The sequence below is a fragment of the Alexandromys fortis genome, unplaced genomic scaffold (genome assembly GCF_014885135.2).
Source record: "Alexandromys fortis isolate MF-2015 unplaced genomic scaffold, M_Fortis_MF-2015_v1.1 scaffold_38, whole genome shotgun sequence".
Taxonomy (NCBI): Eukaryota; Metazoa; Chordata; class Mammalia; order Rodentia; family Cricetidae; genus Alexandromys; species Alexandromys fortis.
In genome coordinates this window covers 8,719,062-8,735,480 of record NW_026067916.1, presented here as the reverse complement: position 1 = coordinate 8,735,480, position 16,419 = coordinate 8,719,062, and the positions used below count along the sequence as shown (strand labels likewise).

The 16,419-nt window shown below is 36.4% G+C and overlaps 1 protein-coding gene across 1 annotated transcript in view; it reads right to left on the bottom strand.

The window, feature by feature from the left end:
* The window catches only part of LOC126500162 (protocadherin Fat 4-like), an 89,422-nt gene that overhangs the window by 15,581 nt on the left and 57,422 nt on the right, over positions 1 to 16,419 (bottom strand). Inside the window, exons 17-18 of the mRNA XM_050139853.1 lie at positions 11,125 to 11,266; positions 10,704 to 10,957 (exon numbers count right to left, since the gene is read on the bottom strand). Of these exons, the coding sequence (XP_049995810.1) occupies positions 10,704 to 10,957; positions 11,125 to 11,266 (396 nt within the window). The remainder of the gene's footprint in view (positions 1 to 10,703; positions 10,958 to 11,124; positions 11,267 to 16,419) is intronic.

The window sequence follows — 16,419 nt, the reverse complement described above, 5'->3', positions numbered from 1 at the left end:
GGATAAAACTATTTTAGCAAAATCTACATGACCTGAGATCATTACATAGTCTTTCATTTCAATCTTTATTTTCTCTTAACATGGGGAACCTGGTCATAATATGAATGAACGGCTATGCTGAACATTTTCAAATTTAAAGTTACAGGTGTTTGCTAAGAATTCTTATAATTAAAAGAGACCTTCCAAATGGATTTTACATCTTTTAATAATAATAATGGTATTCAAGCATCTTATCTACCCTTCTATTTTAGGTCCTAATTAAATTAATACATTCCAATAATGGAAAATAGCTGCATGAAAAGAAGGAAGCAAAGAGCTTTAAAACATAAAGAAAGACACTTCTTCCAGAGGTCCTAGCAGCTGGGAAGCTGAGATGGATTCAAGGCAGCCCACCCCACGTAGAGTTTGTAGCCATTTAGAACTCTTGTTCTCTTACAATTCCTAAGTTCATTCCCCAGCATTCCCTTGATATCTGAAATCCATTCTAAGTCCACTTCCAGAAGAACTAATGTTCTCTGACTTCTGTGTATGCCAGGCATGTATGTCGTCCACATACATACATGTGGGCAAAACACCCTGTCCCATATAAGAACTAAATCTTAAAAAAAGAAAAAAAAAAGAAAAGAAAAAAAACTAAAATGAAAGTTTGAAGCAAACCTGGTCTACATAACAAGATTAGTTAAAACAAAACACAGAACAAGAATTGAAAGCAATGGGGCTGGAGAGATGGCTCAGTGGTTAAGAGCATTGCCTGCTCTTCCAAAGGTCCTGAGTTCAATTCCCAGCAACCACATGGTGGCTCACAACCATCTGTAATGGGGTCTGGTGCCCTCTTTTGGCCTTCGAGCATACACACAGACAGAATATTGTATACATAATAAATAAATAAATATTAAAAAAAAGAATTGAAAGCAATTAATCACCCGTCTTCTTTTTCAAACATGAAAAAAAAAAAGGACAGGAATATAATGTTTAAGAAGTACAATGAAAATGATGTTAAATGAAGTAATTTCTTTTATTTCTCGAGTTCCTGATTTGTCTCACTTTGGTGGCTGTCTTAGTCTATTACTGTGAAGAGACATGGCCAAGGCAATGCTTATAAAAGAAGACATCTACTTGGGGCTTGTTTACAGTTTCAGATGCCTACTGAACTATCACCTTGGTGAGGAGCACGGTGGCAGGAACACAAACAGGGTGCTAAAAAAGCAGTTAAGAGCCACATCCTCCTCCACATGCAGTAGGAGTAAGAGAAAGAGAAAAAGACAGAGCAGAGATAGAGATAAAGACATGTCAGAGAGAGAGGGAGAGGGAGGGAGGGAGAGAGAGAGAGAGAGAGAGAGAGAGAGAGAGAGAGAGAGAGAGAGAGAGAAACTGGGCTTGTCATGAAAAACTTCAAAGTCCACCTCCATAGAAACACTTCCCTCAAAAAGCCACACATACTCTAACAAGGCCACACCTCCACATCCTTCTCAAATAGTACCACTTTTTGATGACTAGAGTTCAAAAATATGAACCTGGGAGGGCCATTCTTATTTAAATCATTATATGTATCACCATACATAGTCCTCACTGAAAAACACATGACATTGTCCTATGCACTCTGTACATATTAATATTAAACACTGCTAAGTTGAGTTGATGTAACCAGACACAATCTTCCTGGGTGAGGATACTATTTTTTCTTTAATTTCTTCAATAAATGATTTTATTTTGAATTCTTCTTCTTATTTTTTGAGATTATAAAACAATTACATCATTTTCTTTTTTACCTTTCTTCCATACAACCCTTTCTATATATCCCAATCCCAGTTCTTTCAAATTCAAAACTATTCTCTAAATTTAAAACATTTAAAGCAGTTAGAACAACATATAAAAGATTAACATAAGGAATGTTCTCTCTCTTTCTCTCTTTCTTTGTTAGGGAAGACTCTACTACCCTTAAAAAAAAAAAAACTAGGTGGATTTTTTTTTGTAATGATAAGCCCAGTGGGACTTAATTTGTACTTTTAGGCATAGGAGTAATCAAGTACAATTATTAAAAAGAGAATTAGATATCTTTTCTCTAGAATGTAGTTCACTTATGAAAAAAAACAGACATGACAGATATATATCTGATTTTTTGGCTGATTTTATTCTTTTTTAAATCATTTTTATTGAGTTACACATTTTTCTCAACTCCCCTCCTTTTCTCCCCTCACCCATTTTACCCTCTCCCTTAACTCCCACACTCCCAGTTCACTCAGGAGAGCTTGTCTTTCTCACCTTCCTATGTAGATCCATGTATGTATCTCTTAGGGTCCTATTTGTCTAGTTTCTCTGTGGTTGTGCCCCATGGGCTGGTTTTTTTCTTAGTTTTATGCCTGAAAGTCACTTATGGGTGAGTACATATTATATGTGTCTTTCTGGGTCTGGTTTACCTCACTCAATATGGGTTTTCTAGATCCATCCATTTGCCTACAAATTTCAAGTTATCATTGATTTATCACTGTGTAGTACTTCATTGTGCAATTGTATCACATTTTCTTTATCAATTCTTCAGTTGAGGAGCATCTAGGTTGTTTCCAGGCTATTACAAACAATGCTGCTATAAAACATAGCTGAGCACATGTGCCTGTGGTAAGATTGAGTGTCTTTTGGGTATATATTTAGCTGGGTCTCTAGGTAGATTGTTTTCTAATTTTTTGAAAGAATGCCATATTGATTTCCAAAGTAGTTGTACAAGTTTGTACTCTCACCAGCAATGGAGGAGAATTTCCTTTACCTCATATCATCTCCAACAAAAAACTAATATCAGCGTTTTTGATCTTAGCAATTCTGACAAGGGTAAGATGGAATCTCAGAGTTGTTTTGATTTGCATTTCTCTGATGGCTAAGGATGTTGAGCATTTCCTTAAATGTCTTTCAGTTATTTGAGATTTATCTGTTGAAAGCTCTCTATTTAGGTCTATACACCACTTTTTTATTGGATTATTTGGTATATTGATGTCAAGTTTCTTTAATTTTTTTTTTTTTTTGTATATTTTAGAGATCAGCCCTTTGTCCAATGTGGGGTTGGTGAAGATATTTTCCCATTCTGTAGGCTGCCATTAGGTCTTGTTGATCATGTCCTTTGCTCTACAGAAGCATCTCAGTTTCAGGAGGTCCCATTTATTAATTGTTTCTCTCGGTGTCTGTGCTACTGGGTTATATTTAGGAAGTGGTCTCCTGTGCCAATGTGTTCACGTGTACTTCCCACTTTCTTTTCTATTAGGTTCAGTGTGGTTAGTTTTATGTTGAGGTAGTTGATCTTTTTGGACTTGAGTCTTATGCATGGTGATAGATACAAATCTATATTCATTCTTCTACATGTTGGTATCCAGTTATGCCAGCACCATTTGTTGAATATGCTTTTTTCCATTTTATATTTTTAGCTTCTTTCTCAAAAATCAGGTGATTGAAGTTGTGTGGTTTGATAGCGGGGTCTTTGATTCGGTTCCAATGGTCCTCTTGTCTGATTTTATACCAATACTAGGCTGTTTTTATTACTGTAGTTTTGTAGTAGATTTGGAAGGTAAGGACTGTGATGCCTTCAGAAGTTCCTTTATTGTACTGGATTGTTTTGGTTATTCCGGGGTTTTTTGTTTTTCTGTATGAAGTTGAGTATTGTTCTTTCAAGGTCTGTGAAGAATTTTACTGTAATTTTGATGGGCATTGCATTGAATCTATAGATTGATTTTGGTAAGATTGCCTTTTTTACTATGTTAACTCTACCTACCAATGAGTATCAGAGATCTTTCCATTTTCAGGTGTCGTCTTCAATTTCTTTATTCAAGGATTTAAAGTTCTTGCCATACAGGTCTTCTACTTGTTTGGTTAGAGTTACTCCAAGATATTTTATGTTATTTGTGGCTCTTATGAATGGTGATGTTTTTCTGATTTTTTTTTCTAAGACCATTTATCATCTGTGAACAGGAAGGCTATTGATTTTTTTTAAGTTAACCTTTTATCCTGCTACATAACTAAAGGTGTTTAAGAGTTGTAGACATTACTTTGTAAAAATTTTGGAGATACTTATGCAAACTATCATATCAGCAGCAAATAGTAAGAGTTTGACAAATCTTTTCTGATTTGTATCACCTGGATTTTCTTTTGTTGTCTTATTGCCCTAACTAGAACCTCAAGTACTATGTTGAATAAATATGGAGAGAGTAGACAACCTTGTCTTGTTTCTGATTTCAATGGGATCACTTTGAGTTTCTCTCCATTTCATTTGATGTTGGTTGTTGACTTGCCATATGTTGCCTTTTTTATGTTTAGATATGTTCTTTGTATCTCTCTCCAAGACCTTTATCATGAAAGAATGTTGTATTTTGTTGAAGGCTTTTTCAGCATCTACTGAGATGATCATATGTTTTTTTAATTTTTTTTATTTTCAGTTTGTTTATATGGTGGATTATATTGACAGATTTTCATATGTTGAACCATCCCTGCTTCTCTGGGATGAAGCCAACTCAATCATGGTGGATACTTTTTCTGATGTATTCTTGGACTCAGTTTGTCAGTATTTTATTGGAGTATTTTTTTTCAACAATGTTTGTGAGGGAAATTGGTCTGTAATTCTCTTTCTTAGTAATATCTTTGTATGGTTTGGATATCAGGGTAATTGTAGCCTCATAAAAAAAGAGTTTGGCAGTGTTCCTTCTGTTTCTATTGTGTGGAACAATTTGAGCAGTATTGGTATTAGTTCTTCATTGACAATCTTGTAGAATTCTATGATGAAACCATCTGGTCCTGGGCTTTTATTTTGGTTAGGAAACTTTTATTGACTGTTTTTATTACATTAGCAGTTATAGGCTTGTCTAATTTGCTTATCTTGTCTTGATTTAATTTTGGTAAGGAATATTTATCCAGAAAATTGTCCATTTCCTTTAAGTTTTCCAATTTTGTGGAGTACAGGCTTTTGAAATATAATCCCATGAAAAATAATTTCTTCCATGTCTGTTATTTCCCTGCTTCATTTCTGCTTTTGTTAATTTGAATATTCTCTCTCTCTCTTGGTTAGTTTGGATGAAGGTTTGTCTATTTTGTTGATTTTCTCAAAGAACAAACTGTCTCATTGATTGTATTGTTTACTTTGTTTCTATTTTGTTGATTTCAGCTCTTAATTTGATAATCCTGCTGTCTAGTCTTTGTGGGTGAGTTTGTTTCTTTTTGTTCTAGAGTTTTCTGGTGTTCTGCTAACTCACCTATGGAGGTCCCCAATTTTTTTTTCAGTATTGTCATTGTTTTTCCAAATAGTTCCTTTCATACATTCCTTCAGTCATTCTGTATTCATTTCTTATGAGAGTTAATGAGTACTGAAGCTAAGAAAAGACTGACTAAAAATGCACAAGTTATGCATGCATATTTTTGTATTTGTTTTTCTTTTTTTACAAGCCGGGATTTTTTCTTTGTAGTCCTGACTATCCTACAACTAACTTTGTAGACCAGGCTCTCCTCTTACTTGGAAATCAGCCTGCCTCTGCCTCCCAAGTGCTGGGATTAGAGGCATGTACCACCACCCAGTTATGTATCTTATTTTTTAAAAAATGGTTATTGTGGCATAACACATATAAGTGAATTCTCATTCACTTGTCTAACATGTAACTTCCCAATATAGCAGAAAATGAAATGTTTTCAGGGTCTATAAGAGCCTACTCACCAGGTACACCTGAGAAAGAAAGGTGCATTTTTTTCACAGTGCTCATATCTGCAAGTTAAGAACAGTACATAGTCTGAAAAATAGATCTTGAATACTGGAAGGTTAAAGCTATGTAGTAAACATTTCCACCCGTATGTGCTCAGGGTACCTGTTATTATTAGTTGTACGATAAAAGCAACTCTAAAAAATCAGAAAAGCAAAATCCTAAGAGGTGGCATTTGTCTACTGCTGCAGTATAAGCTCCTCCACCCTGATGAGTTTATTAACTTCAGTTTATACCAGAAACCAGGAGAAGGACATTAATTGCATTTGGTTTATGGGGTCCATATTAATAAGTATTGCTTTTCTGGTGATGGGGACTCAGTCTTGGAAACACAGTGTGCAGGTGAGCACTGCGGGGAAGCAGAACACAGAGCTACACGTGTACAGGAAAGGCTCAGTATTCATTTTTAAAGATCAGATTCAGTAAAGGCCATAAAGATTCACAGTTTTTGCCACTTTGTACTCTAACGTCTTTTCTCATTTTTTTTTTCCCTGATAGGATAAAAGCCTTTTCATTATACTGATGTGCACCAGGAAGTGTGGATGTGCTACCCAGAGCTGATGACAAGACCGGACAGTCATGCACGGGCTTTCTCTTTTCTATGAAAAAAGAATAAAGATCATAGTTACAAATGAAGATGATTTAAAGTCCCTACCATCATCCCTTCTGTCAAAATAGACATTAGTCCTGGAATTTTTATTATGGTCTCAATTTGCTGCACACAGTCTCTGGAATTTTGATTCATGATTCCGTTGGGGAATTGTATTTGCAGGAAATAGTGTCTAGCCGGTTACCTCACTGTCTCTTTAGACAACATGCATTTAAGCTGAAGAATTTTATTCACTTCTTGAAAGATGACTCAGTGTCTCTCTTCTCTACCTTCTCGCAAAAGTCTGAGTGAGGTTTGGGGTGATCGCGGGACCCTTTACAACGGCTCTGTTTATTTTCATTGGTCCATGTTCCGGCTCGTTTGCTATCAGCCCTTTATCTAACTTGCTCCGTAGTTGAAGCCATTCGATCTTGCTTTCTTCCCTTCTGGAATCGTGTTACTTATTCTAATGTCTATCTTGACAAGTGTTACCACCTTTAAGGAGTGTTTTATAGTGCTCTCAGGGGCTCTGTACCCTGTCTTCTCTGTTTTCTTTGTTCCAAAAGACATATATTTGTTCACTGAAACCTTGTTTGTTGTTGTTGTTGTTGTTGTTGTTGTTGTTTTCACAAATTCACAGGCAGGGAATGCTGTGATGCTGCTTTCTTTAAGGGGTTTTGAATCTGGGTTCCAAGGATGATCTTTTACAAGTCTCTGAAATTAAATGTAAAATTATGCCAATGCAGGCGTATTTTCTGCATAAAGGGAGCAAAGATTTCATCTGATTCTTCATGCACCACCACCTTTCTCAACTAAAAAGTGCCACATACTTTTCTTTTAACATATAGCTTTAGTTCTTTGACCATACTTGTGCCATACTTGGCACTGTAAAATATGCAAAAGTCTGTGGAATGTCCTCAGTGTGTTGCAATTTCTGAGATACCCTCTATCTTTTTTCCAATAGATACAAGAAACATTTGTCGATCTCTCTCTGCATTTACAATGAGTTTCAGACTGAAGATGCACTCTAAAGTACTCATAACATAATTCAATCAAATTAATTCCTTTAAGCTTTTTATCATCCGAACCTCATTTCTTTAGAACTCACAGGCAGACATTGTTAGCGATCTGATTTTAAGAAAGTTCTATTTTTATAACTTGTGTTTGCGGTTGTATTTTAGGAGCAGATAAAATTCTGGCAGTGTACTTTGACCACTTAGAAATGTTTTTAAGTTTTCATATCTAATTCAACACACTAAGTAAAAAGATCTGCTTTATCATCATCATCATCATCATCATCATCATAAAGATATAGCTTATTGCTATTTAGAGAAATCCTCTTTCCGATGACATATTATATTCATATTCTTTGACCTGTTCCTACAAAAATGCACGAAAAACTGTTTCATAAACATGTTTTTGATGTAGCAATGCAAAGAAAAGACAAAGGTCTTATTTTCCAGGCTCCTGTATCTAAATCATTACTACAAACGACTAATCGCTATTGTGGGCATTTCTTCCACAATCTGCCAATATTCACTTAGTATTTTATGTACCCTTATTAAACCCTACCAAATATAGAAACACCGTGTCTGGCACAAGTATCTCCACATCTTTCTGAAGACCCTCCATAATGGAAAATAGAGTCAATATGCCTTAGGCTGGCACATGTTTCAAAATGCTTCCATGGGAGTCTGCTACAATGCTGAACACAATGCTACTATTGAAACCATATCTAGTCATGTCTTTTGTTATCTATTTTTCTTTAGCATACTCAACATTGTATACTCACAGCTAGCCCAAAGTCTGCTGAAGAAGTAAATAAGCAAACAGCTAAAGGCACGGGTGAATTTTATCTGATAATTTTATAATATCTTTAAATGAAATAGTAGCTAGCTAATGATCCTTTTAACAAAACTTTAGAAATATTCTATTTTAGAACTATATTATAATATGAAGTTGATTTTGCATATGTGTCTACCCACTCTCAAGCTAGCATATGGAAGTAGAATTGTTTGAGCAGCATTTATTTTCTTCCTCTATAATAAACAAGTTGGACTACAGAACTTAGAAACTTATTTCTGGTTTGGTAAAAATTTTTCTGCAAAAAAAAGAAGTACATATATCTCCCTGTGGAGATCTGTGTATTATGTAAGTGCACATACAAACATTAACACTGATATGGCTTGCGTGGAAAACACTTACTTAGTGGAAATGACTTCGTAGATTACAAGTGGGAAATCACTTCCAGACAGCTTTAATTGCCCTACCTCTCTTAGAAAGCCTAATGTGTATCACCAAGGGAAGTGTATAGATTACAATACCACTTAGCTCTACTACAAAAAAAAATATCTTGTACATTTTCATGTAGAACATCTTTATTTTATCTAATACATTTTACTATAATGGCTTCTGCTTTGCTAGATGTTGGCTTTCAGCCTCTTGAGTGGCAGAAATGTGGATATAAAAATAAGTTTGGATGGACGTATTTATCCCCAACAGCAATGTAGCCTAAAATAATCTCTCAGAGAAGAGCAGGATCCATTAGAGTAGAATGATTCAGAACAAAGAGGTGAGGTTCACATTGACCCAGGAAGGAGAAACAATGCATTTTAACCCTTTGAATGCTACTCTAATGTCTGACCACATTACCAACAAGATAGGCTTCTGGCAATGTTTGCCTGACTGATAAAATCACAGCATATTTGTGGAAATTCTATGAACATATATCCTGGAGTGAGAAGAGAGACTAAAAACTAATTGCTTATGACCAGGTGAATATTCATATTTAAAGTAAAAAATGATGGAGTTTAACTGAATAAAATGTATGACTAGAGTCCCTGAAGCAGAAGACAGAGCTTCAATCAATGAGTAAAACCTGTTCAGTTATGAAGGCTGCATAGGAAGGAAACTCAAGCACTTAAATACTAATACTTTATAATAATGCACCTCACTTCATTAAACACTTGGGAGGACAGTTAGTACTGTTCCATCAAAATTTCATTTATTTTCTTTAAATTTAGAATAGCAAAATTTGAATTACTATGTATTTCTATAGATAACACAAAAGTTAATTATGAAATCAAGAAATATTTTCTAAATTCATTCAACAAATGACTATTTTCTTTCAAGTGTGTCTCTTTGGGTTAGTATTGTTACATAGACAGTATCAAAGACATGTTAGTAAGATCACAGATATGCAAAGGGGCTTGGCTGTCGCAACTTGACTTGTCTGAAGTCATACAAAAAAATCAACTCTACCACATTGACCTTGTTTCTTTGAATATTATTAAAGTCTACCAAATACTATGGATTCATCTTCTCTGCTGTGAAATGGTTGCAATTTCAGGTCTTTTCTAATCCCAGCCCTCTCAGCTTCAAGACCTCCTGTGTTCCAATAGTTTACATATATGCCAAGCATGATCTTCTTCTTTCTCATTAAGCTACATGCTCAACCCTCTTTGTCCTGAAAGAGAAAATAGCTTACACCATCACTGCCTTGGGATTTATTATATTCTTCCTGGGACAATTGGTGCCTATTTCTTGAAAATTTTTTTTCTCTTTACGTAAAAATAAGAATTATATATTTTTTTAAAAAGAACTACATTTTTATTTTCCTGTAAAATGGAGAACTAACGACTTCCCAGGAAAACTTACTTTGTTTTCACCTCAACTACTGAAACGGGTGTAGCAAAATTTCAGTGTGTAGTTATTACAAAATATATTAAAATTACTAACTTCAATGTGTTGAGGACTGATGCTTGTGTTTCCCCAAAATGCTTTGTTACAATCCTAACCAGCAATGCTTCTTAAAAGAGGAAGCTGCCAAATGTCTTTTCTAAGCATAAAATGACACTTTTACCATAGCAAGTTATTCCAGAGTACTGATTTAAACAGAAAAAAAAACACACTATGATATGAATAAACAACACTGTGGCTGGAGAGATGGCTCAGTGGTTAAGAGCACTGGTTGCTCTTCCAAAGGACCTGGGTTCAATTCCAAGCACCCACACGGCAGTTGACACTTGTTTGTAGTATGAGTTCCAGCGGACCTGACACCCTTCTACAGACATACATGTAGGCAGAGCTGTAATGTACACTAAAGAAATAAATAAATCTTTAAAAAAAAAAGATTGACCGGAACTACTAGGAATTCTAAACAGCAAAGACTACAAAAATGATCATGTTTAATATATTTGCCTCACTTCAGCACAGATGGCTAAGAGCTACAATAGTTTGCCTCTCGTGTGAGGATGAGAATGCAACTGTATTACTGTAACTGTTTCAGTTCAAGTCTTTCAATGACAAAACAACAGGATAACTCCTATGACTGTGCTCAAGAACTTCCCGTTTGGACTCATTCAGAATTACAGGTCACCAGTGTTACTCACTGTAGTCGGAGCTGGGCTTCTGGAAGAAGCTGGCTGTGCTGTGGTCCAGGGAAGCACATGAATGATGGCTGTAGCGGTGGCCGTCAGCTGACTAGCTGCACTCCCACCCAGTTCATCGGTGACTTCAATAAGCAACTGGAATGTCACAGCATCTTGAGCTCCTTGGGATAGATCATACTGGAAATCCTGCCTGGTGGCCAGAAACGGAGACTCGGCACCTTCTCTCCAAAGCGTGAACTGATTATCTGTGTTTCCTAAGAATGGTGAGTTAACAAAACAAAGGGAACTGTATTATGAAAGCTCATTTTCATTTGCTTGCTTAAGTTTTTGTTTAAACTATATTTTATGGTATGTCCTCAACAGCCTCAAAGCCTCTGATGAGACAGCATGCAGGTAACCAATGTCAGTGCCCACGCTTTACCTGCTACAATGGAATAGCTGAGATGATCCTGGGGGGAATCCTTGTCTAAACAGTTGAGGCGAGTGAAAGGACCCCTAAAGTTGGCATAAATCTGGGTTTCTAAGTGTGGTGGTGTGCAGACAGGAGGTTCATCATTCACATTCTACAACAAAAGGATATTTTCTTAGATTAAATCATATTTCAAAACTACCACCATGTATAATTAGTCAGTTCTCTAACTTTTATTGTGTATAGTGTTGGCCTAGATAATTTCCAGTGAACTATAGAAATACATCATACACACACACAGAGACTTATAGTGACTCTGATTCTATGATTGCAGAATAATAATGGTCAATTAAATTTTCAAAGCTGATGTCCACAGGATCCCTCACTGCAATTTTTATCCAATGTACCTCTTCACAAAACCTTTGTTTCAACACATATTTTCTACTGGTTTACTCCCTTACCTTTCTCTTGTCCTTGAGTTACTAGCTTGTGAAATGAGACGTATACACTGGATAGCTGACGCTACTGGTTAGAGCCAGCAATTGTTCCTTCTGAACAGCACGTATGAAACAGTGCTACTTAAATTTCAAGTGCTCATGCCTAAAAGTCCTGTGATGGTGCTAAGGAGCACCATTGTCTTTATTAAGGCTTATAATTTCAAGTTATGAACTGATAACCAGAATAATCCAAGTTACTAGGAGAAGAGTAAAATGGTAGGAACAGGAATCAATAAATTGATTTGAACGTATTTGGAAGGGTTGTGGTTGTCCTTAAATATTAATCTCTGTTTTTAACATAGCAAGCATAAAATGATTAACAAATATAAAAAATAAACATGTAATTTTAAAAAATACAGAGCCAAGCAAATATTTTTTCAGAAATAAATAATCTAAATGCTTTTACAAATGCTGTTACTATCATACACTGCTCACACTTGTTGGTGGACTCCGCTCATCTCTAAATAACCTGCCGGGACTGTAGTTCTCCACAATCATTTTGATATTCCCGTTACAGTTTGAAGCTCTGGGAACATTTTGGAAGAAGGAACTCCTTAGTGTTCCAACATTATGGCCAGATTTTAAGCTCGCTCTTAAATTAAGCAAAGGGGGCTCTGCCAACCTTGAATCATCAGTTTCTTATTTTGAGGTGCTTGCTGTTCCTATGGCTTGGAATTTAATATATCATTCCAATCTTGCTTGCCAGAATTAATTTTGGCAAAAGACCATCATTTTCTTAAGTAACTGGATCTCTCCTCACATTAGAACATAGCGTGTTCGTGTTACTAAGTTATTATTCTGTATGGAAATTGGACCAATACAAAGAACACAAGAAAGCAAAACCACGGCTTTAGTTGTTCATGTGACTAAAAAACTAGAATCACCAAAATTCTGGAACAAACATACGCTGAAATCTTATGACATGTATTTATTGACTAAATTTCAATAAATAAAAACAAACAGCCAGCACATTTGGTAAGTTCTTTAAAACCTGTTCCCAATTAAAGAGAAATAAATTGAGTTGCAATTATCTTCGAGTAATCTAGAAAGGCATTTTCAAGCCCTGTTTTGTTACATGATTACCTAAAGTGATCATTAAATAAACCATACTATTTAAATTTTCTTAGTTCCTAATAAATAAAATGTAGTCTTAACACATAAATCATAATTTAGCAATATTTTTCACTTTTATTTCACTTGGAATAGAATACATTGTCTGTTGAGGACCAGCCTTAACAAAAAATACCTCTTTCCAGGGTAGAGGGATGGAGATTTAGAAAACATTAGTAAAGAATATGAAGACGCAAATAAAAATAAAACAGAAACATATAGAATGGTATAGAGAGGAAGTTCCAGTGAGTACTGGAATTCACCACCTGTGTTTAATTTTCAATTGCTTAAAATACCCCTGACCCCAAAAGGTAGGAGTAAGACAAAAAATAAAAAAAAATAAAAAAAAAATAAAAAAACCTGCATTAACATGATACAAGGAAATTAACATACCAATTAAAGGGGGGGGCGGGTGCTACCTCCAAAGTTAAACTTTCTGTTGCTAGAACAAACAAGTCGTGCTCACGCAACAGACTAAAACATTCTGTAGGCATACCATCCCCTGGGTGGAATCCAAATTATCTCCTTAAGGGAACTGGAACTTAGTGGGATCCATAGACTTTTGTTTGAGGTAGAAACACATCTACTTCTCTATTCTTGAAATACAAGGTCTGGCTATTAACCACACCTGTTGACAATAACCTTGAGAGAGCAGAACTCTCTGGTCTAAATCTAGGTGGGACCTTTGTCTGAGGTTGAAACACGCTGACTTTGAAGGAAGAGAGGTAAGTTCCAACTCTCTGACCTTTCATCAATGTGGAAATAGGCTCACATTTTCCAGCCTCCACAACTGTCTTCACACACAGAAGCTCACCAAGCTTTTCATTGCAGGAGGTGGAGCTGTGGCTCAGGAGTTCAGAGCCTTCACTGTTTCTTCTGAGAACCTAGGTTCAGTTCCCAGCACCTATAGGATTTAGTGGATAACTGGAGTTCCAGAAAATCAAGAACATTCTTTTGATCTACTGGGAACCCAGGCATACATGGTGTGTGTGTCTATAGAAGCAAACATGAATACACATACACTAGAAAACACAAGTAAGTAAATCTTTTAATAAGTTTGTAAATACAAATATAGTAAATTTGGACAACTCAGGAAGCTGTGGATCATATACTCAATATGATTTGGACTCTAGATTTTAAAGTAAAACAGAAACAATAAGTGGATCAGTCATGAAGGTGGGGACATATTGTGATGTCCCCTTGTGGATTTTTTCCTTAATGAGGATATAATATCCTTCCATACACCTTCTGATTAGAGCTGGGTTTGGAAGTCTATTTTATCAGCCCTGGCACTGAAGGGGAATTGGTCATAAGAATCCCTTCCCTAACCAAGAAGCTATTTACAACTGACACCTGCTGGGAAAGGGAACATTTCTTCAATGAAGGAAACTGTTTTTATTTACCACACTGCAATTTAGATCTTATGCCCCTCTCCTCTCTCTCTCTCTCTCTCTCTCTCTCTCTCTCTCTCTTTCTCTCTCTGCACACTGACCTCACCAGGCTTGTGCACCCACCCCCAATAAATTCCTAAGCTGGTTTGTTGCATGTTCCCCATTTCCTTCTCACTCACACCAGGTAATTTCAGATACCAGGTAAGGTGGTTAAGAAAGAAGGAAGTATCTAAGAGGAGTTGTGGTAGGGGAAAACATGATAAAAAAATTATTTAAAAATGTAAATATAAAGCAATTAAAAGAGGAAGAAAGGACAAAATACTTGGTAAAAATAGTCATGGGTGGGTACAGGTTTGTAATGTTGAAAAGAATTTATACCCTTAGCAATATTTACTTTTTTTGTATGAGTGTGATCTTAATGTTTGGGTCCAAATGTCACCCCAGGCCCCCTAGCATCTACATATCCAAGGAGTCTGGAATATTTGGTGGAAAGTTCCATTCCAAGGCCCCTCCCCTTGGAGTTGCTGCAGTCCAGACTCCACCTCTGAGAAAGCCTGCCAAACAATGACCCCTCCCCAGAGAGGGTCAAGACCACTCCCACAGGCTATTTAAACTGCCCCCAGAGAACAAACACGGGTCTTCCCCGTTCTCCTCCCCCCCCCCCCCTCCCCCCATCCCCACCCCAGTGTTTCTCTGTGTTTTCTCAGAGGGCCACCCGGGAGCACTGGCATCCATTAAACCTGGGCTTTTTCTAATTTGGTTTGATTTGGTCTGATTTGGATTATTGTGTTGGCAGAGAGGTTTGTCGAGCCGAGCCGAAAAAACTTACACTTAAGCAATTAAAAACATAAAAGCTCTCTAATAAAATGGCTTGCTAGCTCTTCTTGAGTTTTAAAATATATGTATCTATTTCAAGAGAGGAGAAACCATCACATGTAAACTTCTGAAATAAGGAAAGAATGTTGGAGTACAAACAAATTGTCATGGAAACCATATTATGTAGACATACCTTGATGGTAAGCTAATAATTGTTAATTGTCCACTTGCTGGAATCTAGAATCTTCTAAGAAAAGAAGCCTTCAGGCACGTCTGTGAGAAATTTTATATTCTTAGCTTTCTACTTCTTGATATTAGCTACAGTGTGGTCAGCTCCTGCCTCTGACTCCACACCATCACGGACTCTATGGAGAACTGTGAGCCCAAACAAAGCCTGCCTCTTTTCACTTGTATATGTCAGATAATCATATTACAGCAACAGATAAGTGACTGAGACACTTTTCAACACATTATTTTTACATACAATCAAAGGGGCCTCACTAAGGTGACACAGTGGTAAAGGTATGGGTCTTCAATCCCAACAACCTACGTTCTATCCCTGGGAGACACGGGGTCACTGAGGAACACTAGTTTAAGGTGTGTTGCATTTGTTTATGCTGTGGAATATGTCTTTAATGATGTAAAGATGTGTTGCATTGTTTTCTCTTGCATTTGTTTAATTCTGTGAGGCTGTGCTACTTTGCCTGTCTAAAATGCCTGATGGTCTAATAAAGAGCTGAGTGGCCAATTGCGAGGCAGGAGAGAGAGATAGGCGGGCTGCTAAGCAGAGAGAATAATAGAAGAGAAAAAGGGAAGAATGACAAAAATAGAGGAAAAAAGACACCAGGGGTCAGCCACCCAGGCTCACAACCAGTCATGAAGTAAGAAAGGTATATAATAGAGATGGTAAAAGCCCAGAAGCAAAAGGTAGACAGGATAATTAGTTAAGTTAGAAAAGCTGACTAGAAACAAGCCAAACGGAGGTTGGTCGTTCACAAGTAAGACTAAGACTCCATGTATTTACCTGGGAACTGAGTGGGCAAGACCCAAAGAGCAAGAGTAAAGAAAAGACAACTGCATACGATAGAAGTAAAGACCAGACTCCCAAGTTGTCCTCCACAGGCACTCAGCTGAATGCATACGATAAATAGATGTTCATTAAATTAACAATAAAGATAAAAACAAAAATTATGTGAAATTGGGAATTTCATGTCCATTTGTATTTAGAAGCTTGAGTAATAAAACAATAACGCCATAGTGTGGTTAAAATCCCCAAAGCTAAAGTATGTACTGATAGTGTGTATATTAAAGAGGCACATGAAAGTAGACTCAAGATTAAAGAGGCACATGAAAGTAGACTCAAGTTTAGACTGAAGCTGTTAGGAAAAGTTCTCAATAGTGATGCTAATGCTAAAATTTATTAAGCTTTCAGTTATTACCCATGATTGTCTCTTATGTTCTGTGAAGGGAGATCTGGAATTCTCGTTCCCTGA